This window comes from Phalangium opilio, unplaced genomic scaffold, assembly GCF_054372755.1.
Source record: "Phalangium opilio isolate 3A_F unplaced genomic scaffold, DU_Popi_V2 ptg000329l_1, whole genome shotgun sequence".
Taxonomy (NCBI): Eukaryota; Metazoa; Arthropoda; class Arachnida; order Opiliones; family Phalangiidae; genus Phalangium; species Phalangium opilio.
This window is the reverse complement of record NW_028324226.1, coordinates 6,633,481-6,661,465: the sequence shown is the minus strand read 5'-3', so window position 1 is coordinate 6,661,465 and position 27,985 is coordinate 6,633,481. Positions and strand designations below refer to the sequence as shown.

At 36.4% G+C, this 27,985-nt stretch overlaps 2 protein-coding genes and 1 long non-coding RNA gene across 4 annotated transcripts in view; 1 reads left to right on the top strand and 2 right to left on the bottom strand.

Moving 5' to 3' along the window:
- The first annotated feature begins 21 nt into the window (after positions 1 to 21).
- LOC149610579 (organic cation transporter protein-like) lies at positions 22 to 23,462 on the top strand. The gene is made up of 11 exons (XM_089859292.1): positions 22 to 870; positions 13,515 to 13,959; positions 19,011 to 19,114; positions 19,178 to 19,332; positions 19,395 to 19,563; positions 20,125 to 20,254; positions 20,332 to 20,447; positions 20,537 to 20,757; positions 21,562 to 21,743; positions 21,805 to 21,971; positions 22,974 to 23,462. Exons 1-11 carry the CDS (start codon positions 551 to 553, stop codon positions 23,032 to 23,034), a joined length of 2,070 nt encoding a protein of 689 aa, XP_089715418.1. The 5' UTR covers positions 22 to 550; the 3' UTR covers positions 23,035 to 23,462.
- LOC149610580 (uncharacterized) lies at positions 11,359 to 12,946 on the bottom strand. Of its 2 annotated transcripts, none has more exons than XR_016376719.1 (2): positions 12,329 to 12,946; positions 11,359 to 12,265 (listed from the first exon to the last, which is right to left on the bottom strand). It is a non-coding gene; the product is annotated as an uncharacterized LOC149610580 (long non-coding RNA). The 2 variants fall into 2 exon arrangements; XR_016376718.1 differs by having other exon boundaries at positions 11,359 to 12,222.
- Positions 23,463 to 23,818: 356 nt separating the features above from the next.
- LOC149610564 (choline/ethanolamine transporter flvcr2a-like) overlaps positions 23,819 to 27,985 on the bottom strand; it is a 159,344-nt gene continuing 155,177 nt past the window's right edge. The window contains exon 9 of the transcript XR_016376717.1: positions 23,819 to 23,858. The gene's annotated coding sequence lies outside the window, so the exon portion shown is untranslated. The remainder of the gene's footprint in view (positions 23,859 to 27,985) is intronic.

Here is a 27,985-nt window from a genome sequence, read left to right as displayed (position 1 = left end):
ACGCCTTTCACCTATCTAGCTCTAATGCTAATATAGTCCTTGCCTCTCTGTTTAGACAGCGGCATCAGGATTTTTGCAACGAAGTACGAGTAACTTTCATACTTGTTAGAGCTATTGTTTCGTTCCCGGGGTAACATAGACGTTGGAAAGCTTTTCCTAGTCCTTTAAATTTAAAATCCACGCGAGCTGTAACACTAACACTTCCCTAGCTCCATTTGAAACAACTATAAGTGAAATTATACATTAGTTCTCCCTCCCCCCTTATTTTTTTCGAGCCTCAAGCTAGAAGAGCCCGTTTGCCTTGCCATAAAACATCCTCATACTTCATCGCGAATTGGTCCGGGTATGACATAACTTTGAGTAACCGGTGGACGGTGTATCAGATTTACCCAATCACCGTGGAACAGCATTGTACCAGTAATATTTCATCGGACATCACTGTCTCGTATTATCTGGTTCTATACCGACGATCTGAACTACCTTAAACCAAGAAGAAAACAATATCGAATCTGAACTGTTAAAAGAATAGCCTGATCAAGTGGTCTTCAATATGTCCGATACCATAGTACCAGATTGTAATGGCGATACAAAGCTATCGGATTGTAGTTGCGATACCAAGCTACCGGATTGTAATTGCGATACAAAACTACCGGATTCTAATATCGATACCAAACTACCGGATTCTAATGGCAATACCAAGCTACCGGATTCAAACTGCGATACCAAACTACCGGATCCTAATAGCGATACCAAAATACCACAATCTAATGGCGATACCAAACTACCAGATTACAATTCCGTTCCGAACCAGCCTGCGTATGTCAACGGGGTTAACGCTAACGGAGATGCAACTGCAACCAAAAATGAAAAGTTAGTATTTTTAAATTGAGTTTTATTGGGCAAAGGGGGGATAACCCATCTATTAATGAAAACCCCGAATGAGTATGAAAAGCCATCAATTCTGAAACTACATTACTCCTTAGTGTTTATACAAATATTTACTTGACCTACTAGGGTTCGCTTCTGTGTACGTTATTTGGCGGAAATCATGTTTTACTTAAAACCCACTTTCATTAAAGTATTTCATTGCGTATCATACCATAAGTTATAAGAGGTGTTCCATAAGTTTGACACTAGCCATGCTTCGTAATGCTATAGTCTTACTGAAAGTTAGTTCGAGAACGACAAGCGAAAATTGACTACAATCGGTGTTGCAGTCCATCTTCCAACATAGTCTGTTCTAAGCATTTGACAGTACTTCATCAAGCGTCGCTTTTCAAGAATCTATGACTTTTCACCTACGTCACCTCATGACAAGCTCTCAGTAACTAGTGACAAACTTATGGAACATATCTTGTGAACTTATGGTCATACCTATTGGTTATGTCATTTATGATCACATCCTATAGCTTATGTTATTGGTACCAGGGCTTCCGTCTCTTCTGCAGTATTCAGAGACAAGCCACTGTAATTAAAAAAAATTCCGCCTTCATGGTACACGAATATATGGTTAAATAAGAGTTACAAGTTTTTCAAGACGGTTATTGCGTCACAACACTGACTGAAACATAACCCCTTTACAGTTCCGACAGAAACCGGTTCCCGTTTTAGATTAGCATTTTCCGTCCCCGATACATTCATCAAAATAATCTAGAAATTAGTTTTAGTTGTAATACCTGTATTCAAAATACACGATATTTATATAACAAAAATATCCTTTTTTTTTATTAATTATCATTTGACCCAGCTCGATTCAAAAAAGATAATTGTAATAATGATATGTGAGAAAAAGCCAGTAGCGCCGAAACACTCGACAGCGTTGATTGAGACACTCGTAATATCTAATCGATTAAGAGGTTTGTATTTTTAATGATAGATCCAGATAACGAAAAATGCGTGAAAGGTTTTTCTTGAGAAGTCAATTTAAAATACATATATAGCACATTGCTATCAAAGAAAACACACCTGTAAGTTCACACAGTTCACTATAACGGAAAGTAACGATAAGGTGGATACGGCGACAGTATACAGGGTGAAAGCCTTTGTCTTTGGCTTGTCTCGATGAGTATAACCTTCCCAAAAATACTTTAAAGCTCGCATCTCCAGCAAAGAGTACACCCTTTCCAAGTAGTCTGGTGTTTGCCTACCTTGTTTCTTAAGATTTGTATGTGAACCACAAAGTCCGTAGATGTGGCTTCAATTAATAAGGGACTGGTAACTTTTAAGCCCTTTATAACGTCTTTGCATCCACATACCGGATGTTCCTTCTTAACCCCAGGGTCTATTGACTTTTGTCATTTTCGCTCAAAATCTCGAGCTTTCGAAGTTCCAATCAAGGCTGATCCTACCATTTCTTTGAGTTAGGTAAACCACGGTTTTTGTGCTACTACCCACCTCTTTGTAAGAGCCACGTACGCAACATTGTCCTACTCTTCCAATTACACTCTAGGTTTTGCCATTACGTACAAAACCTTGAATTCTACCTCTGCAAATATCATAAAGTTACAAAAATTTAATGAAAATATCAGTCGCATCTGGTATTCGTTACCACTACAGACTATAATAAACACTAGTACATCAAACAAACAGACGTTTTCGAGTAGACCTATTGAAGTTAATTTGTAAACAGGAACAATACGGTTCAAACGTGTAAGAACAGTAAAAACTGTGTAAACTGTTGAAAAATAGTAAGAAAGCAGATAGATTTTAAATAGTTTTATATATTTAAAGAAGCAATTTTAAGATTCTGACTAACGTAAGTTGGCCATTGAATTCTTAATTGGAGAGAAAGTTTGAATTATATACCATTGTGTGACTGGAAGAGACATTGACATTCTCACAAGAGTCAAACTTTAAGTCTTTGGGTTTACTAATCACACCAATTACGGATTACGCGTAATAATTAAAGCACAGCAGTCAAGGGCACATTTTTATAACATTACGCGTAATCATTTTAAAACATCAAAGGTACAGTCGGGTACCCGATTACGCTTAGTTACTGGCCCCTATATTTTTGCCTGTAGCTTGTGAGCGTATTGAAGCAGAATTAAAAGGTACTTTGGAACTGATTCAACCTGAACTGCCCCCACAACAACTCCTTTATGACCCTATGATCAAATTAAAGCTGATAGATAAAATGGCAATAAGTTTATTTATGTACGTATTAGAGAAAACTGATAAATATTTTTGAGTAATTTCGAGATATGCCAAAGTACTAGACAATATCCGACCTCTTGCTTACAGTTACCTATCTTCCTGGCGAAACGAGCGTGATAGGTAGTAAAGAAAACAATTTTATCAGTTATAAGAAATTGTTTGAAATTTCCTCTACAAGTCAGTTTTCCCTGCAATGTGTTTTATCATTATATAGAGGAAGGCCGTAGACTTTTCGATTATAACTTCGCTAATGAACGTTGGAATAGGATCTAACTCAGTCTCGCATTCCTTGAACTCGCGCCTATGATCGCTAATAAGTTTTTCGTTAATTACCAGCTCCTTTCCTCGATAACCCGTAATAGATTAAAATTATACTTCTTTATCAGCGTTTTCCGAACTTTGAACGGAGCCAAGAAAGCTGCAATATTTCCACCATTTTTGTGCGTAATCGCGGGTTTTTAAAGTGTAAAACGTTTACCCCCAAAAACCTCCTTCATCCCATTCTTCTGAGAGAGAAAAAACCTTGTTTTACCTCGAGGTCAAATCCATGGAATCGATAGATTATTTCTTGTTATAATTTGTAATCTCATTAGCCATTTAGGTTTTGGGTTCGAGACGTGCGTAAATTGTTGAGCGCGTTTTGTGTCAGCACCAGGCGAAAAACAAACTCCATCGACGATATACTCCACATTTCATTTCAATATTTGCTAATTTCTCGATTTTTAAATCGGTCAAGGATATACCGAGAATATTATCTTCAGTTCGGACGTGCATATCTCACATTGTTTGAGAACGTTTAGTGTCGACGTAACTCCCAAATCATCAAACACTTGTTCTCATTAGTCTTAAAAGTGATTAATTTCAAGTAGCTCTTTGCCTTGTTTGTCGTGGTTCTGAGTTGGGTCGCACATATCATTGGTAATGTATTAAAGATATATCAAAAATTATCAAACTTTTAAAAATTTCACGTGATCAATCCCCTTTCATTTTGCTTATGAGACGTTTCAGTTTTATTTTAATTGACCAGAAAACTTTGAGGCAATAACTGGAAGACTAAGAAAAATTTAGTCCTGATGCTTAGTATAAGGAGTGTTTTGAATCGATTAATCTAATCCAACGGTCAAATTTGAAACCTTTATATTAATCACGGACATTCTTTTAAAACATTTCCCTATGCCAATATGAAACTTTTAAAAGTTAATGTTTCCATAAATATGGGTTGTTTCTAAGTAAATTATAAAAAAATGTCTTGGTTTGGACCAAGGCCGAAAAAACAAACGATATGTGTGAGGTTTATCAATTGACTGAAGTTTCAGATATTGAAATATTTTTCTAGTTATTTCTATCCACTCAATCTTTAATCAATATTTAATTCAATCAACTGATTTTACTGTTAATCGATCTAGTCCCTCTAAATTAATTGAAAAAATTACATATCTACGCTTTTTCAAGAACAATTACATTTTCCGAAAACATTTTATCATGAAATTAATTATTTTGAAGGGAGTACGTGTTGAGGGATCAGTATTGAATATTTGAAATGTTCTACTGGATGTCTAAAAAGAGCAAGCGAACTTTGGTATAACTCGAATGGAAAATGTAAATATTTAATAGATGCCAAAGCAGGGTGTTGCGCGAATTTATACATTTAATTTCGTATATAGAAATTCTTCATTTCTATTGCCGCCTCTATGAAGGTAAAGTTGCACTGGAACTTCCATTTCCGTACTTTAGAATTTCTTGGTCATAACTCAGTCTTCATTTGAAACGTCACCACCCCTTTCTACATTGTTGGCGATACTTTTACACCGGTTACGTATTACGCGTAATCATTTTAGCAAGCGCAAAGATCAGGGGCGAGGTGTATTCTCCCTCGCACCAAGGGTCATCGCCAGACGGTGCCAAAGTTCACTACGGGCAGGAGGCTAGTCAACTAGCACTGCCTATAGCGGTGTTTCTAAGCGAGCGAGAGAATGAGAGAAAACACCCCAATGGCGGGATCACACCTGTGTTTTAGTTTCTCTGTATGTAATTTCCAAAATGGTCTACTCACTTACAAATGTACACCGATTACACTGAGTGATCGGTCGTTCGGGCGCTAGCGAGTGTCAAGCCATAACCATAATCATTCATGTACACGAATGTTTTATAGTGTTGGGTTAATAAGGTTGGTGGGCAAGTCCGGAGTGTCATGTACCGTTTACTAATGTGAAAAGGTTTCGATCTATTGGCTGAGTGTGTTGCGACGGCTCAGATGACCCATACACTGGAACCACTGGTTATTATAAAACGCCATATGTTGGGAAAATAGAGGAAGGGAAGGGGTGTCGGAGTTAAATGTGACCTTCTTGGCATAACTAGTAGTGAATGATGTGTTTAACCATATTATTTCCGCGGGAAATGAATATAACAAGTCATTGGTACTGAGAAGTATATCTGTTTATGTGATCTTTACCCTTTACCACACAGCATAAACTTTTGCTTTGCCTTAAGTAGACGACATTCACTGTAAACGACAGTTATCAACAATTTAAAACAGATTTAAACTTCTTTTGGTGCAAACTTGAAAATTTGTCAAGCCAGCAACAATTAAAACTATGTCGGTCAAGGTGCTTACAAGTTAGTGATCATCGACACGAAATCCCTTCAAAATAGTTAATTTCATGATAAAATGTTTTCGGAAAATGTAATTGTTCTTGAAAAAGCGTAGATATGTAATTTTTTCAATTAATTTAGAGGGACTAGATCGATTAACAGTAAAATCAGTTGATTGAATTAAATATTGATTAAAGATTGAGTGGATAGAAATAACTAGAAAAATATTTCAATATCTGAAACTTCAGTCAATTGATAAACCTCACACATATCGTTTGTTTTTTCGGCCTTGGTCCAAACCAAGACATTTTTTTATAATATCTGTCACTTCAGTCTTAATGTAATTAAATTTTGAATAATTATGTTTGCTTTACCGTCATACCATTGCACTCTAAAATATAACGGTGCATTCAAACACCATTTATGCTGTTTTTTCCGGTGCCAAAAAAGACATCATTTATGGTGTACTTTAACCCCATTTTTATGATCAATTGACGCCATTTTCTAATATTATTTGCAAGTATTAAGGAAATATTAGGCATTTATGCACCATTTACAGTGGTTTTTAACATCTTTTTTAGGCAATCTGTTGAACTTCTAATATTACTTAGTTTAATGGTGTTAAAAGTAGGGAAAAAGTACGCTACCTATAACACATTATTAAACCAAGTCAAGTGAAAAACTGTGAAATAGTTGTTAAATATATTTTTTTCCATATTTAGCACCACGTTTATGGTGTAAAACAAACCCGTTAATACAACATTTCAAGTCCCTGTTTACCCATTTAAAGACCCTATTTCCCCCGTTTTAAGGCCCTATTGACCCATTTAGGTCTGATTAATTTATAAAGATTGAGTGGTTACGTAAAATGAGCAAAAATCCCATCTATTTTGTAAAACATTAAGCAAAATTTATAGTTTAGAAGAATGAAAAATTTTTAAGTCGCAGAAATGGACCGTTATAAAGCGATTCGCTTATTTTAATTTTTAAGTCAAATTACGTAACACTGTAACGAACTTAAACGAAGTTTGAACATTGAATGAGTTCCCAAAAACAATTTTCTAACGTAATATAGTGCCTATATTATTACATATTATTAAAAGCAAATATTTTTATTTTTAAACGCTGTCAACGATAAAACGTTTGTTATTATTGAACTATTTTTTTATTAAATTTATAGCATTTATAGGATAAATACTTCTACTATTAAGAGGCACAATGCTTTAAATTTGTGTCTCAATGAAACGTAACCTAACTAACATATGCCTTACCTAACCCGACCTATAAAACAAGCAATATATTCAACGTTTTTAGTTGAAGGACCTTGAAAAATAAACGATTTTTTTTGGAAAAGGCCCGCGTTCACGCGTTGTTTAGTAATGACCTAATATTAAATATCGATTTGTAAAATAAAAATAAAATTTTTATGCCATGAAATATTTTCCAATAAGCAATAATTGAAATGGGGGTAATTATGGACTTGAAATGGGGGTAAATATGGACTTGAAATGGGGGTAAATATGGACTTGAAATGGGGGTAAATATGGACTTGAAATGGGGGTAAATATGGACTTGAAATGGGGGTAAATATGGACTTGAAATGGGGGTCAATATGGACTTGAAATGGGTGTCAATATCGACTAGAAATGGGTGTCAATATCGACTTGAAATGGGTGTCAATATGGACTTGAAATGGGTGTAAATATCGACTTGAAATGGGTGTAAATATCGACTTGAAATGGGTGTAAACATCGACTTGTAATAGGTGTAAATATCGACTTGTAATAGGTGTAAATATCGACTTGTAATGGGTGTAAATATCGACTTGAAATGGGTGTAAATATCGACTTGTAATGGGTGTAAATATCGACTTGAAATGGGTGTAAATATCGATTTGAAATGGGTGTAAATATCGATTTGAAATGGGTGTAAATATCGACTTGAAATGGGTGTAAATATCGACTTGAAATGGGTGTAAATATCGACTTGAAATGGGGGTAAATATCGACTTGAAATGGGGGCAAATATGGACTTGAAATGGGGGTAAATATGGACTTGAAATGGGGGTAAAAATGGACTTGAAATGGGGGTAAAAATGGACTTGAAATGGGGGTAAATATGGACTTGAAATGGGGGTAAATATGGACTTGAAATGGGGGTAAATATGGACTTGAAATGGGGGTAAATATGGACTTGAAATGGGGGTAAATATGGACTTGAAATGGGGGTAAATATGGACTTGAATTAGGGGTAAATATGGACTTGAATTGGGGGTAAATATGGACTTGAAATGGGGGTAAATATGGACTTGAATTGGGGGTAAATATGGACTTGAATTGGGGGTAAATATGGACTTGAATTGGGGGTAAATATGGACTTGAAATGGGGGTAAATATGGACTTGAAATGGGGGTAAATATGGACTTGAAATGGGGGTAAATATGGACTTGAAATGGGGGGCAATTATGGACTTGAAATGGGGGGCAATTATGGACTTGAAATGGGGGTAAATATGGACTTGAAATAGGGGTAAATATGGACTTGAATTGGGGGTAAATATGGACTTGAAATGGGGGTAAATATGGACTTGAAATGGGGGTAAATATGGACTTGAAATGGGGGTAAATATGGACTTGAATTGGGGGTAAATATGGACTTGAATTGGGGGTAAATATGGACTTGAATTGGGGGTAAATATGGACTTGAATTGGGGATAAATATGGACTTGAATTGGGGATAAATATGGACTTGAAATGGGGGTAAATATGGACTTGAATTGGGGGTAAATATGGACTTGAAATGGGGGTAAATATGGACTTGAAATGGGGGTAAATATGGACTTGAAATGGGGGTAAATATGGACTTGAATTGGGGGTAAATATGGACTTGAATTGGGGGTAAATATGGACTTGAATTGGGGGTAAATATGGACTTGAAATGGGGGTAAATATGGACTTGAAATGGGGGTAAATATGGACTTGAAATGGGGGTAAATATGGACTTGAAATGGGGGTAAATATGGACTTGAAATGGGGGTAAATATGGACTTGAAATGGGGGTAAATATGGACTTGAAATGGGGGTAAATGTGGACTTGAAATGGGGGTAAATGTGGACTTGAAATGGGGGTAAATGTGGACTTGAAATGGGGGTAAATATGGACTTGAAATGGGGGTAAATATGGACTTGAAATGGGGGTAAATATGGACTTGAAATGGGGGTAAATATGGACTTGAAATGGGGTAAATATGGACTTGAATTGGGGGTAAATATGGACTTGAATTGGGGGTAAATATGGACTTGAAATGGGGGTAAATACGGACTTGAAATGGGGGTAAATACGGACTTGAAATGGGGGTAAATACGGACTTGAAATGGGGGTAAATATGGACTTGAAATGGGGGTAAATATGGACTTGAAATGGGGGTAAATATGGACTTGAATTGGGGGTAAATATGGACTTGAATTGGGGGTAAATATGGACTTGAAATGGGGGTAAATATGGACTTGAAATGGGGGTAAATATGGACTTGAAATGGGGGTAAATATGGACTTGAAATGGGGGTAAATATGGACTTGAAATGGGGGTAAATATGGACTTGAAATGGGGGTAAATATGGACTTGAAATGGGGGTAAATATGGACTTGAAATGGGGGTAAATATGGACTTGAAATGGGGGTAAATACGGACTTGAAATGGGGGTAAATACGGACTTGAAATGGGGGTAAATACGGACTTGAAATGGGGGTAAATATGGACTTGAAATGGGGGTAAATATGGACTTGAAATGGGGGGTAAATATGGACTTGAAATGGGGGGTAAATATGGACTTGAAATGGGGGGTAAATATGGACTTGAAATGGGGGGTAAATATGGACTTGAAATGGGGGGTAAATATGGACTTGAAATGGGGGGTAAATATGGACTTGAAATGGGGGGTAAATATGGACTTGAAATGGGGGGTAAATATGGACTTGAAATGGGGGGTAAATATGGACTTGAAATGGGGGGTAAATATGGACTTGAAATGGGGGGTAAATATGGACTTGAAATGGGGGGCAATTATGGACTTGAAATGGGGGGCAATTATGGACTTGAAATGGGGGGCAATTATGGACTTGAAATGGGGGGCAATTATGGACTTGAAATGGGGGGTAATTATGGACTTGAAATGGGGGGTAATTATGGACTTGAAATGGGGGTAATTATGGACTTGAAATGGGGGTAAATATGGACTTGAAATGGGGGTAAATATGGACTTGAAATGGGGGTAAATATGGACTTGAAATGGGGGTAAATATGGACTTGAATTGGGGGTAAATATGGACTTGAATTGGGGGTAAATATGGACTTGAAATGGGGGTAAATATGGACTTGAAATGGGGGTAAATATGGACTTGAAATGGGTGTCAATATCGACTAGAAATGGGTGTCAATATCGACTAGAAATGGGTGTCAATATCGACTTGAAATGGGTGTCAATATCGACTTGAAATGGGTGTCAATATCGACTTGAAATGGGTGTAAATATCGACTTGAAATGGGTGTAAATATCGACTTGAAATGGGTGTAAATATCGACTTGTAATGGGTGTAAATATCGACTTGAAATGGGTGTAAATATCGACTTGACATGGGTGTAAATATCGACTTGAAATGGGTGTAAATATCGATTTGAAATGGGTGTAAATATCGACTTGAAATGGGTGTAAATATCGACTTGAAATGGGTGTAAATATGGACTTGAAATGGGGGTAAATATGGAATTGAAATGGGGGTAAATATGGACTTGAAATGGGGGTAAATATGGACTTGAAATGGGGGTAAATATGGACTTGAAATGGGGGTAAATATGGACTTGAAATGGGTGTAAATATCAACTTTAATTAATAATATAATAATAATCCTCATTTAATTGTAAAGATTAAAATGGAAAATTGAGACTGGGTGAAAGATAAATTTAGTTTTAATTTTAATTAAATAAGGTATCCATGAATTGAACCAAAAAAATCGTGTTTTGGGTTAGTTTCACCTTAATTTTATTTAAGTTTAAAGGTTTATCTCGATTAAGTTTAGTTTAAAGGTTTATCTCGATTAAGTTCAATTTAATTTAAAGGTATATCTCGATTAAGTTCAATTTAATTTAAAGGTATATCTCGATTAAGTTCAATTTAATTTAAAGGTATATCTCGATTAAGTTCAATTTAATTTAAAGGTATATCTCGATTAAGTTCAATTTAATTTAAAGGTATATCTCGATTAAGTTCAATTTAATTTAAAGGTATATCTCGATTAAGTTCAATTTAATTTAAAGGTATATCTCGATTAAGTTTGATTTGAAGGTATATCTCGATTAAGTTTGATTTGAAGGTATATCTCGATTAAGTTTGATTTGAAGGTATATCTCGATTAAGTTTGATTTGAAGGTATATCTCGATTAAGTTCAATTTAAAGGTTTAATCTTGATTAAGTTTAATTTGAAGGTATATCTCAATTAAGTTCAATTTAAAGGTTTAATCTTGATTAAGTTTAATTTAAAGGTTTTAGGCTTAATTGAGTTGAAATTAATGATGGATTATGGTTTGGCAATATTGATTTAGCTTATAAATTGAGCTTGTTTAGATGAGTTTTTAATTAGTTCCAACACATAGCCCCGTGATAAATTTGCGGTAACGTGAAGATTAACAATAAAATATGTTGTACTGGGGAGCCCGTTACAACGGATCACTACAAAGGTTACAATGTTAATGAATGATGTGATTCCATAGTTTCGCTTAAATACCAGTAATTAAATCAAATACCTAAACAATTCATAGCAATTCTGACATATAAACAAACAGCAATGAGGACTGTGGAAATAGCGAACGTAACCCTCTGTTTCCCACATGGTTACGTTGACTAATTAAATTACGTAAAGACAATGTTCTCCTGGATTAACCAGCACCACTGTTACTTATATTTCTGAATTAAACAATCCTCTCTTGGTAACAAACAATTTATAAAACGAAATATCATATACGGACTGTTGCAACAGGAAAAAATTGTTTTAACGAATCATGTCGTCCTCTACATTGGTTGAGTTTCAGGAATTATACCACACACCTTCTGAATTAGTAGCATTTTAGTGAGATTAACAAATACTAAAACCCTGTATACCTCAAAGGAATGTTGAATTAACTGCTATAGAAACAGTTATTGTAACGGTTGCGGAGCTTCTGAAATTTTAATAATACTTCTAAAATAAAATAAAGATAAGTCCTTCAAGTAGCAGCTCTTTTTCTACAACATACTGTTACTATCCTAAAGAGTAAAGATCAAGAAGCATCACTATTATTAAAATTATCCAAGTCTGTAAACCAAAAACGTTGCAACATAACCTTCAGCTTAAAAACGTGACGAGAGCGTAAGCCAAACTAGACGACACTGGAGGCTCGGAAGCTGGCTAAGTGTAACTGGGTTCTCCCGAGTCCCGACTCCGAGAATCCAGAATATATACAAATACAATACATAAGCAACCTAAGCCTTGGTCTTAAATAACATCCAAAAACCAATATCTTATAATATAATGAAATCAATTACCTTTAGTTTTATACCTGGATTGCTTTATTAAACAAAATTTCGACCTGATAGCAAAGTGTTTCTTAGCAAGAGTGTTACAGAAAATTTATAAAATGAAATAAATATTTTAAGCCGGTAAAATACTAAACAAGCGTCGACTGCTCAAAAACAAGTTAAACCATGGAGCCTGTATCTCTTTAAGATTCAGGCTCCATGGTTCAACTTCCACAGAATGAATCAAACTGAAAATGTCAACTTAACTTGTTATTAGGCACAAAGCTAGGCCCTCCCTTGTTCTCAATATGCTTGATAATTGAAGAAATGGGTATCAGCGCGCTAACAGGTTAACCTGACGTTTAACTCAAGAGCTGTATTTCCGTAATTAACTAAAATTAACATACTTAGACTTAATTGTTTCTGATAATACTAGCGGATCGCACACCCTGAATACTTAATTGTTAAATTAAGAGTATTCCGAAAAGTAACTTCGCTCTAGTTTTTCGGTTAGTGGTGGCTAAATATCACGAAAAACCCCATGTTAATCTCCATAGGAAAATTGGCAAAAGCATGTGAATTTTGCTTTAACGTTACAAAAGAGTATCAAGTCATATCTACAAGGGCCTACCGGCCCTGTAGAATAAACGCTGATCAATTAAAGTAACTCTTTATTATCCTAAAAACTAGTACTTTAGCGCTCAGACGAAAACAATATATTTAATAGGTGCTTTTGCCTGGTTCGAACGTGTGTAACACACGTTTTCTTTCGAACCATTAGAAGTGTTCAAACTATTTTGAAAACGTTCGGATTATTTTGTAACAGTTGATCATAAACGCACCAATGTTGTACTGTAAATAAGTCAATAGTGTTCAAGAGATGATGGGTTTAGACCACTTCATAAATTCATCCAGTGAAGCAAACACACGGGAGAAGATAGGCCTCCATCTTAAGTTATTTCTCTCGCTGTAAGAATCTCCGCTAGAGACAGTGCCACTTGGCTAAGCCTTCGACGGGTAGTGAACTTTGACTTGGTCTGGCGTTGTCTCTTGACGCGAGGGAAATAACCAAGATAGCGGCTTCCTGTCTGTGTCTTTGCATGTAATTAATGGAATAGTCTATAATAGTGACTAAAATATCACAATGCGACTAGTATTAGGTGTTTTTTTATTGCTTTAACATTTTTTGTAATTAATTTATTTTCTCACTCAGGAAGGAATTTTACGAATTTAAATCGATGGAGTTTGAAGACATTTTATCAGCCGTGGGTGACTACGGTAAATACCAGAAGAGGATGGTCTACTTCTTCCTGATCCCCACGTCGACAATCCTGCCGTTTTTTTGCATGAACTTGATCTTCATGTTGTCCTCTCCCGACCATTGGTGCATGGAGCCGACCGTCTCAGCCAGCAATCTGTCCATGCAAGACAAGCGTCTGTTGCTTAGTCCTTGGATCAACGACGCCGACGGCAATCGAGTCCTCAGTCCTTGCCACATGTACGACGTTGACTACTCGTCCGTCATATCGCAACTGCACGAGGAAAATGTAAACGTTTCCTCATTCATGGAGATGGCCAGTCATGAATGGGATAGCAAGACGTGCTCTAATGGGTGGGAGTATGATCAACAGTATTATACTAGTACGGCCACGACCAAGGTAATTATTAAAACGTTAATTTAAAAATTTGTCCAATAGGCCAGTGTCACGCGGCAATTAGGGTTCACAGTGGCGTCGTATACAATCCCCAAAAAAAATTCGTTTTTAGCAATAACAGAAGTATGTAATACTTCTCTTCGAGAGAAGTGTACCTACCACAAAGCGGGGTAATTGTAACATGATTCTTCCCAACATCCGATTAACATTTGGAGCAAGGTTACTAAACCGAATCACATATGCTTAGGATATAGTACCAAACAGTTATAGAATTCACCCCACGGTGCGATGCCCATCTGAAGTTTGATGAGCAGAAGGGTGAGCCTGGGATGAATCATGCTACATTAACTAAAGAATTAAGAGGATACAGAGTGTCATCCTTCTTCTATTATCCCCTTTTGGTAATAACAAACACAAAGTTTTAATACATATATTAAAACAACATGGATTTAATGATAAGAGTTAGAACACTTGTTGACGTTTAATGTATTCCTTACAGTTTATTATCTAATTTAAATTATTGTCTCGATAAATATACTGCCTTTTTTGAGAGAAACACGTGTCTAAGCCAAATTGCAAGATATTATATTCACAAGCTCGTGCCGAAATTATACTCGGTTATATTTCAACTATAAACTTGAAAAACTGTAAATGTACATCCGCGAATACATAACGACCGATCTTCTTAATTATATTTTCATATAATTACCCTCAATTAGGAAAAGAAATTTCCCTAGATGATCAGTCTTGTAACAGAACTAGAGTAGTTGTAGTGAAACGTTTGGTCGAATTTTAGACAGCTCTTGATGTCAAGCTCGTTCTATGCGCAGCTGATGTTTCTCCTCTAGTACCCACCGGTTTTTGTGACAGTTCACAAATTACATAACGTGGACACGAAGGGAGGGGTTATGAATAAATGTTACTAATTGTTACTGGGGGTGAAGGTTCATGGAGAACAATACCTAACAATTAACCCATATTTTGACACGTGAACCTTATGGCGTAATTTATGATAAACCAATTTTCTTTTATCAAAAGGAATGCAGTGTTTGTTACATAATTAAGTGGTACGGGGTGGGTCTTCCCGATGGTATGTTCCCATTTCTCATAATCCTATATTACCCTAATCGGATATTTTTACCTAAATTATGCGATTCCCATTTTCCCAAACATTTTTCTCCCAATCAAATGCGTTCACCCAATATTTTATGCTACACACTTTTACGATCCCACACTTCTAAAGTACTCCTGACTATATTTTTTCAATTTTTACCTCATATACATGTTTTTAGGTTAGGGTAGGTTAATTTAGGTTATGTTTTAATTGAGACTTCAGATAAATGGACTTCTTTTATTATTAAACTATTAAATGAGATCAGACGTAAGGGTTAGATTCCTCGCGTAGAACAGTAAAATGGTCCCAAAACCTAATTGAAGGAAAGTGGTTCGCGTATGGTGGAACATATACACTTACTTGGAATGCGCAATTTTTCTACTTAATTCTCTAGAGGCGCATAGGGATCTACAGTATATAGGCTATTCTAAAAATCCAATCAGATGACTGGGAAATAACGTAACGTGTGAGACTATAGCTTTTCGCTATAGAGATAAAGCATGCATACAGCATATTTTAGCTTTGTTATATGGCTAGCAACTATGCATTCCAATTAAGTAGCGGTGTATAAATGCGTGGATTGTAATGTAAGACCTAGTTACGTACTTCAGCTGATATTAAGCCATGTTCACACTAACACGGGAATCGGTTCAGAACTGTCTTGCGACTCTTGCCCGAATAGTTCTGAAACTCACTTCATTGTCAATTCGAAGTGATTTATTTCAATAGACTCTGTTCACACTTTACGACAATTCTATTAGGGCTGTCTGCTAGGACTTTTTTTTATAGCGTTGCCTACTAAGGCAAGTGGAAATACCCATAAGACTAGATCCCTAACAGATGAAACATCCCTGAATACTAGAAATTATCATTCAATCCCAATTTAAGTTGTTGGTTTTGAATCGCTTAATTCGAACTGGTTTCCCGTTAATATGTGAACATGGCTTAAGTGTATGTAAAGAGTTTCTATTCTTAAATTTAATCGTTTTTGAGCGTCGATAATTTGGTAGTTTAATGTAGTTAAGATGGTAAATTTAGTCTATTTACAAGCGAGAACGATAACCAATGCTATTAGTAAATCGTTTCTCTCAAGGCTAGATATGACGTAAACAATAAAATTCAATATAAGTTTGTTTCTAAAACGGGACATTCTAAATTTCTAATTCAAAGCGAAACTAAAGGCGGTCGATTAAATAATAACCTCATATCACGAATTTGATAAATTAATCCATGAATTTTGAAAATAATATTGCTCGCATGCCAGTTACAAACCAAGATTAAACAACTTAATAATTCAAGGTCAAAAGTATACACGTCAAACCTCTGAGGGGATTGACCAGCTTCAGTTCCAAAATTAAAGAAGCCTGGTGTGAATAATTTGTATACATTCTGCTAATGACTACAGTTGTTCATTATCGTCTGATCTTATTTAATCTATACTTTTTGTTCTTTAAGATGACCATAAATTAAGGTGTGTGTTCTTAGGGTCAAACCGAGTGAAAGGGTCAAAGAACATGAGGTCTACAACGTTTAGCTCGTTTAGCTACGGAGATATTTGCTCCCCCAAAACATTTATTGGCCCCTAAAATAAGCACATGTGGAGCAAGACGTATCAGCCTGTAAAAGTCATCAATCTAAGAACGTTATTGAACCTTTTTTTAGCAAAAGTGTATTATTAAATGGGTAGAAGTGAGGGTGCGCTAATTACTCCGTATGTGTTACTATTTCGTTGCTTTAGGGGCCATTCAATGTTTGGGAACCCATATCTCCCTAACTAAATGTTGTAGACCCCATGTTCTTTGACACTTTTCCTTCTGTTTGACCTTAAGAACACACCTTTTAATTTATGGCAGACGTATAACTCATAAACACCCTGCATAGACCGATTCGAAAACTACATAAGAGAAACATCTCTTTAGCTGCGCCACGTGAATTTCTCTTTATTATTTAAACATCACAATTTTTCTTTATCATTCTAAAGACCAGAAAGAATGGTCGAAGGTGAAATTCAGCCAAGGACAACTGCTTTTCTAATTAAATGAAAATTTCATAAACTGCAGTCTGTACATTAGATAATAGTACTCTAAGGTCTCTTTCTTGGGTAGAATATGTTTTTAAAGAGGATGGACCATGCAATTTTTTATGGATTGAATAATTGAGAGCTTCTTCGATACATAAACACTTCAAGAGCAAGAGGAGTTTTTAATTCTACTATATCAAGGTTATTCTACACTTCGCGACACTGATTAATGCTAGTGAACTTAGTGATTGAAGAGTTGAACTTTCAATGACATCTCTCTTTCCTTTTATAATAATATTTCAGGATTCTTTGGAGCATTTAATCCACTCTTGCTTGTGTTACGAAGATGTTTACTAATAGAGAGCAATTACACCTTGATTTGAAAGATTTTACAAGTTTTTAAAGGCGGTTTATTTAAACCATTTAGAGTGTCCGTGACGCTTTATTTGTTGCGTGACAGACCTTCATTAGTTCGACTCCATAAAGTTTGATATTATAAAGCGAGCAGTCTATGTTATTGAAGTGACAGTTCCTTATATTTTTCTATTAGTGTGAAGTGGGGGAACATCCTGAACTCGGCGTTAAATCTCGAATCAAACCTTGTTCTGCAGACAAAATAACGCGGAAGGTTACCCAACGTTTATTCCTCGGTAGGAAAAAACGTAACAATAGACAACTTATATCCGCGTTGAGCGCCTAACATTATACGACAACGCCATACCAAGGAGAAAGTATAAGAGGGGAGACTCGGAGAAGACAAAATGCACGTAGTCCCCCGTTCCTAAAACGGTACTGTGCCGTGTCCCCGTTACCATGGTTACCGCTTCCCCCTCACGGCAAGAGAGCCTACATTCCCGCGCATGCGTTCAAGCCTCCTTGTACTAATAGAAGGGTCATGAGCTTGTTTATAATTTTGAGTATCCCTTGTTTCCAACAACAATCACTTGACGAGCTCCTTTACCAACGACTTGCGCGCCACTGTATTCGGTATCTGTCTTGTTTCTTAACCTCCCCCCTTTCTAGAACGAGTCTCCCCTCTTATACATCCTCCTTGGCCATAAACAGTTGCTCGAGATTGATGACGCAGTGATGGAAAATAGCGTTTTAGTCTAGCTAGGTCAAGTTGGGCACGACTCCGATTATAGCAATTTATTGATAATCAATCAATTGATGAATTGGCAATGAATGACGCAGATAGTTCAAATTGTTCTAAGAATAGATCTTGAAAGTATTTTAAAACTAATACTCTTAACACTTTGTGTGTTTATTTAATATATTAAAAGCAAGAATGTGTTTGATTACCTAGAGCCGTTTGTGTCAGTATTTTCTTAAACATTTAGATAAGACGGTATGACCATGAAATTACGAATTGCTCAAATAAATAATAAGTTCACTTAAAAAATTTAAGGACTTCAGGATCTTTTAAATATTTTCAGTCTATCTTTATTTTCTTTCCCTTTAGTTTCATCCTTTTGTTATTTTCAAAAACTTGTAAATTTTAATTTTAATCAAAATTACGTACTATGCGCCAATAACACCGAAATAGAATCATCTTATGTTCGTAATAGATGATCATTTAGAAATAAATTTTTAAAATCGGCAGCCATCTTGGAAAATGGCAGCCAGATTAGTTATTAAAAGTTTCTAACGCGATATTATGTTATTTAAATATTTTGACTATTCTATTTATTACCTTTGTTTACATACATAGTACTTACTGAATATTTATAGATACTTTACTTAAATACGGGACAGATTTTATCGTTAAATATGACTACATTCTGCTCACTTTTAATTATCTACGGTCAGTTAATAATATTTCATTCATCACCACTCACTATATTCATATATTTTGGAAAATTATTTTCAACATTAGGCAAAATTTTCTTTACAAATATTTTTTCTTTTCAAAAATAACAGTGGGACTTAGTTTGCTTGCGAAACTATCTTCCCAGCTTGGTGTTTACACTTTCGAACGCGGGCTCGGCCGTGGGTACCCCTATTTTAGGATATCTTTCCGATAAGTACGTAAATGTCATTAAATTAACGGGTAAAATTTGATGTATAAATTGTTTAAACAATTACAGAATTGGAAGAAAGACTTCGTACATAATCACGGCTGTGGTGGCACTAATTTCCAGCATATCCACAGTTTTGGTCTCTAATTTCGTATTGTTTGTCATAGTTCGAACCATTAATGGAGGTCTCTTGCCTTCCGTCTTCCAAATACCGTACCTTATATGTAGGTTTAAATTAGGCTTAGAACTGAAGCTATTTACTAACTGGTGTTCTTGCGTCTTACAGTGGTCGAAATGGTCTCTCCAGAAAAGAGGACAATGATGAATGGTATCTGTTGCGTCTCTTGGACGTTAGGTCTTGCAGCAGTACCATTGGCCGCTTACGTCAGTGGCGATTGGGTTACCTTTGGCTGGATATGTGCCTTGGCCACTCTTCCCTACGTTTGTTACGTGAAGTAGGTTTTGAATTTGGATTGTACTCCATTTTTGGGTTTGGCTTCATAGTCTTCAAGACAAGTGTAAGGTACAATAAAGGGATGGTAGGGACTAGGAGGAGATAACTTAATTGTTGTGGTTTAGTGGGTGCCTTAGTTTTTAATACAGTACTGGCATCAATTTTCCTAAACCCTTGTACTAGGTGGGGTCCGGAACTAGGTATTTATAGATGCCTAATGCGTGTTAACCCGTAGTGGGTTTTGCCACTTTTTGGGTGACGCACGGGAACAACTTGTCTGATGTGTCACATTTATGAATTGCAACTAATTTTGCTACCTTTCGATTTTGGGATAGAGATTTAGGCTTACTTATAAACTTGGAGTCACTGGGCCATTGGTTTAAAGTCATTCAACCTTGGATAGCTTTGACCATGAATTGACGTTATGAAGTCACCAATGCCCAATGAAAGTTAGTTTGACAACAAAACTGTTACCGTTGAAAGGAGGCATTGATATATCTAGCTATAAGCCTAGAGGACCGTCAGGTTCTGAAGTCCTGAAAGATTCAAACATTGCTTCTAGGTTCCTTCCGGAATCTCCTCGTTGGCTAATGTCACAAGGAAAATACGAGGAAGCCAGTCGAGTTCTAAACGAAGTAGCCAAGACAAACGGTAAAGACGTTTCGCATTTGGATTTGATCAACGTGTTTAAGGTAAACCCCAAGTTTGGTTAGAGCTTTTAAGGAACCTTAAACACTAACGAATCGATATACGATTTTTTGAAGAACAGAAATTTGAAGCCAAGCAAAAGAAAGAGAATGAAGATATGCAAGAGTACGCCTCACCTTTGGAGCTTTTCAAAAACCCCGTCATTAGAAAAAGATTCGTCATTTTATCGTTATCATGGTAAATAAAATAAAATGAAGGAAATCGCTGGCATTGTTTAAACAATTTATTGTTGTCGCGATTAATGTTTATGATCCTCTTGATTGCAGGATCGCTGATTCCATGTGTTATTACGGTTTCCATATTAACGTTTCTCATTTGTACGGCAACGAATTTGTAAACTTTTTCCTTTTGGCGGCCGTTGAATTGCCCTCGTATTTAACCGCCTGGTATCTGATAGAAACACGATTAGGGAGGCGATGGTGCAACGCTGGCTTCTTGTTACTTATGGGCTTAGGGTGTCTTATTCCCGTTCTTTCCTTTAACAATAGTAAGTGTTGAGGAAACCCTTTTCATTGGTAACAGAAGTATATCCCTAACAAGGATTCAAGCTCGCTCTCGATCTATCATTTTATATTTAAATTTTGTGACGACAGGTCTTCGTAATTTAGCATTTATTTCCTTTATCAGAATCAGGGAGAAATAAGGTAAGATGGAGTGGAAATTATAATGGGCCATGTGCGGCACTGAAACTCTCCCAATGTACTTTGCATACCCCTCGGTAGGCGATTGTTAAGTGCTGCCGCGTGGCGCCATTGTATTTGTAAGAGAACTAGCTTCTATTTTTAAGACGCAGTGGGTGTCCATTGCGATTCCATACTGTACGACCCTTAATAAACGCTAAGGGGGATTTCGGTGCCTTAGGTGGGGCTACAGAGGCATATTGTTATAGGTATGGGGGTTCCACTCCATCCCTCTCTCTCCTACAAGTCAAAATCACGTGACACTTAAAAACACAAAGTGCTTTTGTGACAACTTGTCCGCTTTCTTTGGTTTCAAGATTTAAATTGAGATTTAGCGAACTTGTTGCCTAGTAGCTTTGACGACATTTATTATTTCTTGACTTTGGCGACATAAATGTGGAGTGTAGTAGTGATATTTACAGTTGCCATTGCCGGCTTAACCATTGGGCAAGATGGGCACTTGCCCAAAGGCCCAACAAAATAGGGATGCTATGAATACGGAGACTAGTTATGTTGTTAAGACATCCCTGACACATGTCACGTTTCGTAGTCTGAAGTTACCTAGATAAATGTTAATTAGTCAAATAACTAACCATGGTGTTTTCGTTTAGATTCGGAGACGTTAACAACGGTAGCCAGTTTGATAGGAAAATTCGGATGTTCAGCGTCTTATATGGTCATGTACCAACAAGCCGCGGAAATCTTTCCGACTCCGCTTCGGGCGTCTGGTTTAGGATTAGCCGGTACTCTAGCGGCCATCGTTACGATATGCACGCCATATATAATATATTTAGTATGTATTTTGGTTTCAATCTCAACCCTTTGAAAATTATTCAAAATGTTTCTCTCTATAGGGTCACTATAGTCGACATATCCCCTTTACAATCATGGGTTTCGTTGGTATTTTGGCCGGCATTGCCGCCCTATTCCTACCAGAGACTCTGAACGAAAATCTACCTCAAACAGTTGAAGATGGCGAAAGATTTGGTCATGATCAACCATTCTTTTCTTTGGCCAAGAGGTATGACATTTTAATTTATTAAGCTTAATGTGGCTTGCTATGCCTAGCAATTGATATTTGATGGTTGAAAAGTCACCTTTCGTACCTTCTGCTAAGCTTTTCCTGGTACCAGAACGCGCAGATAAGCCAACATCATTACCCTTTGAATTTGATAAACACATCAATATTGCATCATTTATTATCATTAGATATTAGAATCAAGAATTGAAAAACTAAGAGCTCTTATGACTCTCAAATACTGGGTAAAGGGACCGGTATTCATGTGATTAAAACGCTGTGATTTGTGTTCGTAATTAGAAAATCTACCCCGAGCTTGGTACAGAGCTGGATAAGATCAAATTTTCTAATTCCTTTCTTTGATTGGCTAATTAATTACGCATAATCATCTTAGCACTCTCGAGGGTATGACTTTTATAGATTACGCGTAATGCATGCCTTTAGCTTAGTCATAGGATACAGCGTCTCTACACCGAGAGGGTAGTTCTCGCTCGGGATCACCCATTCTTGTTGAACTTCCGTAATCTTTCCTTCATACTTAGCACTATAGACCATTCCATTAATTCCTACAGAGGAACAAACACCGCAGGAGGGGAGGCCCCCATCATAGGTTGTTATATGCGCCAAGAAGCACGGCTAGAGGCAGTACGAATTGCCTAGCCAATATCTTGTAAATACACTCAGGTTCCGTCTGACGTTCAATCTTGGTGTGTGAGAAATAATCTAACCCCCTGTGCGTTGGTATCTCTCAAGCAATTAATGAAATGGTGTATTGTACATGAAACGAAGCGCGATGTCGAGTCCGATGTTAGTGTCTACAGTTGAGCAACTGTCATTTACATATATTTTACATTACCAAAGACCGTATATAAATTTGAAAGCGTTAACGCATCTCCTTTGCGGTTCCAGCGAGCTTGCACTGCACATTACGCTATCAATGTTCAGCTTTCGTTGTCCAATTTTTCCCTCAAAACAGAAATTAACTCTATTTATTTCCTCTCCCAGAACCCCTCCAGTTAGATTAGATCTAAACGAGCACAAAATGTCAATGGAAAACATCGCCTGAAACAGACAACCAATATAGGATTTAATTAACAAATCAAATTCTACTCTACGATGCCTTTTTTTATACCACCGCTCTTATGTTTTAGTCAATTTTATATAACGTAAATACAGATCATGGTATTTTTTACCCTCTTGTACATTGAACCACACTTCCAATAAAGAAGTGGATACCCTCTGATAAACACGCAATTCACTGAGAATGAGGCCTTATAGGTTAGAGAGTTTGATAAAACGAAAATAATGTATTTTTGTTTAAATATTTGAATTGTACCTCGTATAGTCTAGAGACCTATTTTCCCTTATTACTTTACACTGGCTTCCCAGTTTTAATCGCTTTTAAGTCAAACTAAACGTAAATATATTTTAAATTGAACTGGAACCAAAAATACTCTACAAATATGCAAATTTATAAATAAATACTATTCTTCCTCTATGCGAAGTGTAACTCACTAATTCCAAACAAACAAGGACGAATTCACCTTATTTGTATAGTCAAAGGTATATTCACTTGAAATTATAAAATGCTCGTCCAAGAAGCGATATTTAGTTTAATAGAGAGAAGGTGTAAGATGCCATGCCTAAGTATTCGTGCGCCATATTCCCAGTCCCCCTTTCAAAATACAAGGGGGGGGGGGGAGGACGTAAAAGGAGGCCGGGCTATTTCGCCTCTCCTCATTCGGAAAATACGTAATTTTGGTCATTCGCGTCGCGCTGACGTCAGTTTTCAAAAACCAATGAGATGCTGGTTGTAATTTAGAGGCGGGGATTAACTCCGGACCCTACGTTTGGACTGGAGATAAAGCTAGAAATGTGGCGAATTTATACCTTCTCCCTAGTAAACTGGATATCGCTTCTTGGCTCTTCTGTAGTTTACGAAAACCTCTGCGTCTGAGCCGTTATGATTACCATATGAAATTTAGATGGACGAGTAGTAATTTTTCTCCAGGAACAACACAAATGTATCGTCTTATTATCAATGGTGAGAGAAATATCGCATCACATCCTTTGGAACTATAGGAATAATAGGGTAACTTTATCGTGCTAGTCAACTGATATTTTACCGTTTATAGCCTACATAGTGCTAATGTTTTCGGACGTTGTTAATTGTTATATACTATTTTTCTAGTTCACAGAATAAACCATTTCATTAATTCCAGTTGAGCACCAAACACTAAAATTGGCGGGCCCTTCTTTTGGGTTATATAAGAGGCAACGCGATTTGGATAGCCTCCCCCGTGCAGTGAATTCGGTCTCATACCTATACAAAAAATATACCTTCGAGTTAATACACTTCTGAAATAATCTGTAATGGCTCATGAAACCGAGCGTGAAACCGCTAACTCGCGTCAAAATCAAATACCATTCGTTTAAAGCGTTAATTCATTGTTGCAATGATTTAAAACTTTCTTAAGGAAATAAATATCCACGTGAAATAATTCGAATGAAAAGAAATTGGCTTTTGCAGTTAATGAAATAGATATATCCCGTCGATTAAAATCCTATTAAGAGGAATTGAAAAGAATTCAATGTAAATTTAACTTATGACATTGTTATTCCGACACCATGAAAGAGAATTGCGTACAATGCAATTATACGCGAAGGTCAAAGAAATTAGAAACTAATGGATATTTAAAACTGAAATTACACCTATCACTTTTTCCTGTGTTGGTTTAAGAAAGGCTTGGATCGTTACACCGAAAACGGTTAAATGTTTCTTTTTCTTTGGTGCCAGGAAGTGATGATGATCGTTTGAAAGAAGTTTCAAAATTAATTTTTAAGATAACTTTTTCATTGAGGATATAACAGCCTTTTTATTACAAAAGGAAATATTGATTTACAGGGTGTTTCTGATAAGGATACCATAAATTAATGGGTGTGATCTTAGGGTCAAACAATTAACATCTAGTTGCGGAGATACACGTTTCCAAACAATGGCTTGCCTCTAAAACAAGTGATATGGTGTATTGAGGTATTAGAAAAATTTCAATAGCATTTAATCTAAGAGCATTATTGCATCTTTATCTAGCAGAACTGCAGAAGTGTATGCTGGTAAAGTAAAGCTAATTGAAAGTTTCTTAGCATTTCACTATTCAAGAAATAGTTTCCCGGTACAAACCTTTCGATCGAGTTAAGGTTTCCTTTTTAACATTGTTACTTAGAGCCTTAGAGGTATTGTACTAGTGTCCTCCAAAGGCATTAATACAAATGCGTAAGCTGATATGTCTAAAGGCCTTTTCAGACGATACAACTTTTGACTCAACTAGATGGGTCAAAATATTGAGTCAGGAAAAATTGGTAACTGATCAATTTTTAATTTGGTGATTCAACTTGTCCAACTTCAACGTCCCAACTAATTTACTCAACTCTACATGCATGACTGTTTCCTTAATTTAGGTGCCAACCAACGTTTGGGAGTCCATGTCTCCGTAACTAAACGTTGTACACCCCATGTTCTTTGTCAATTTCCATTTTCCACTCAGTTTGACTCTAAGAACATACCCTTCAATTTTCAGGCAGACTTATTAGTATCAGGGATCCATGTAATTTTAGGAGCAGGAATGGAGAACGGTTAGTACTTATTAATTCAGTCCGACTCATATCCCAGTATAGAGCCCCTCCCTGCAACGCGTAACGAAAAGTTTAAATTATCTTATGACTCATTTAAACTACGTTTTGATGACGTTGCTGACGGGAACGGCGAAAAATACGTAATTCCTTTTTACCTCTGTCGCTATGACCCGCCTCTTCTTTCATGAGGGAAGGGGGTCCGGGACATAGACGTGCGCCCAGATTACTCTGTTCTCCATTCCTACTTCTAAAATTACATGGATCCCTGTCAGTATGTTAGTAACAAAGGCATTTTATTGCCAAGTGAAGGCCTATGCAGACGATACAACTTGAGTTTATTAAACTAGTTGGGTCGTGTGAACAAAAGTTGGACAAGTTGAACCATCAAATTAAAAATTGATCACTGACCAATTTTTATTGTCTCAAATTTTTGACTCAAAGCCTTAAGTATAGTAACAAGTGGAGTCAAGACAGTGTCTTCCCACTTCATTATTTTTTTACATACACGACACTGCACGTGCTGGAATATCTAAGAATGCAGAAAATGTTGCGACCAGTGAGAGGGTCGATTCCCTTGACCAACCTTGCGTTTCGTTTTCCGCCTAATTAGTAATAATTAACTTTAGCCGGACACGTCTTACCTCTCATACATTTCTCCGAATTCAACGATTTTCTATAACATCGAACTAGATCTTTGCGAAGAAATGCCCCGATTTACTCTCAATAATTTAACAAATAATAATAATATAACGGTCACGTATACGGGCTTTTTCAATCCGTCATGTTTAAAAGTGTTATACCAATATTTTAACTGGTTTTTCATAGCAGCTATCTTTGCTTTTTGATTAAGGCGGTTATGTCGGCCATACCAAATTTAATTTTAATAGTTCAAGCCCACGACAATTACAATGAATTGATAAAATTTCCTCGTGAATTTGAATAAACCGCTTTACATTTAGCCCTGCTAGACAGACTGGGCGTTGTTTGGTAGTTCAAATGAGTAATTTTAAATAGGAAGTTGGTTTTATTGGTAAAGTAAAACCAAATATTAATCCCTTACATAGGCCTTGCAGCGTATACAGGGTGTTTCTAAAAGGGTACAGTAAGTTCAAAGGACGATTTTGAGTCGAAAATGTTCTGTAACATTTTGTAATAAGGGCACAGTTTACAAGATTGGAGTGTTTACGGATGACTCCTTAAATTTGAGTAAGAAACTGAAAGAATATAATTTCTAATTTAATAAAGGGGTCTGTTAAACACTGTAATCATAATTTAATTGCAAAGAATGACCCGGATGGCAAAATGTCACAAAACATTTTCGACTCAAAATGGCCATTGAACCACTGTACTTTGGTCCTACCACACTAGTATATATTCGAGAAAGTGGTTTGATAACTTTGTTCATTATGAATAAATTAATTTCCAATATTTGATCAAACTACATGGTTGATATTAGTAACACCAGAAGAAGATTTTAGAAGTGGTTTTAATTGGTTCAGTTCTTCATCGTTGGGTCCTCAGACCCCCTAATCATTATGCCTCTTAGGGTTGTTCAATTATATACCGGTAACATTATAGCTTTATGAATAACCCCTAATCAATCATCTTTTTTTTTAATTTCAATGTGGCTAGTTTCTAAAAAACTACATCATGCAATATTTGATGGAGTGAACCCAAAAGACAACTTAGTGCTTATTGTCTACATGGACAGGAAACTTCCTGGTTTCCAGACCCTTTCAGCGTATGCATGAAATGCCTTAATATTTTATCAAGAAGTGATATCTAGTTTACTAGGGAGAAGGTATAAATTCGCCACATTTCCAGCTTTATCCCCAGTCCAAACGTATGTCCGGAGTTAATTCCCGCCTCTTAATTACAACCAGCATCTCGTTGGTTCTTGAAAACTCACGTCAACGCGACGCGAATGACGAAAAATACGTATTTTCCGACTGAGGAGGGGCGAAATTTTACGTCCCCCCTTGTATTTTGAAAGAGGGACTGGGACTATGGCGCGCGAATACTTGGGCTTCTTATACCTTCTCCCTAGCAAACTAGATGTTACTTCTTGATTTTATATAAAATTTAGGTAAATATTCTTGAAACAATTATACTAATTCTTACCCCCCACGCGGAGATGATTTTTTTTATTTAAAAAGCTGGATAACGTGCGAAAATTTCATTTCCGGAAAAAATCTAAATCTTGATTTTTCGATTAAAATTTTTATCCCTCAACATACACACACGTATTCCTAATTTCCTACAGATGATTTTTTTTTTGAACAAAGTAAAGTTTTTAAACGATTTTTTTATTTGAAAAAAAAAAAGGTTAAAATTAATGTAGAATGAATTAAGCGTGCGAGGTACCCAACTGGCGTCGGCACTCT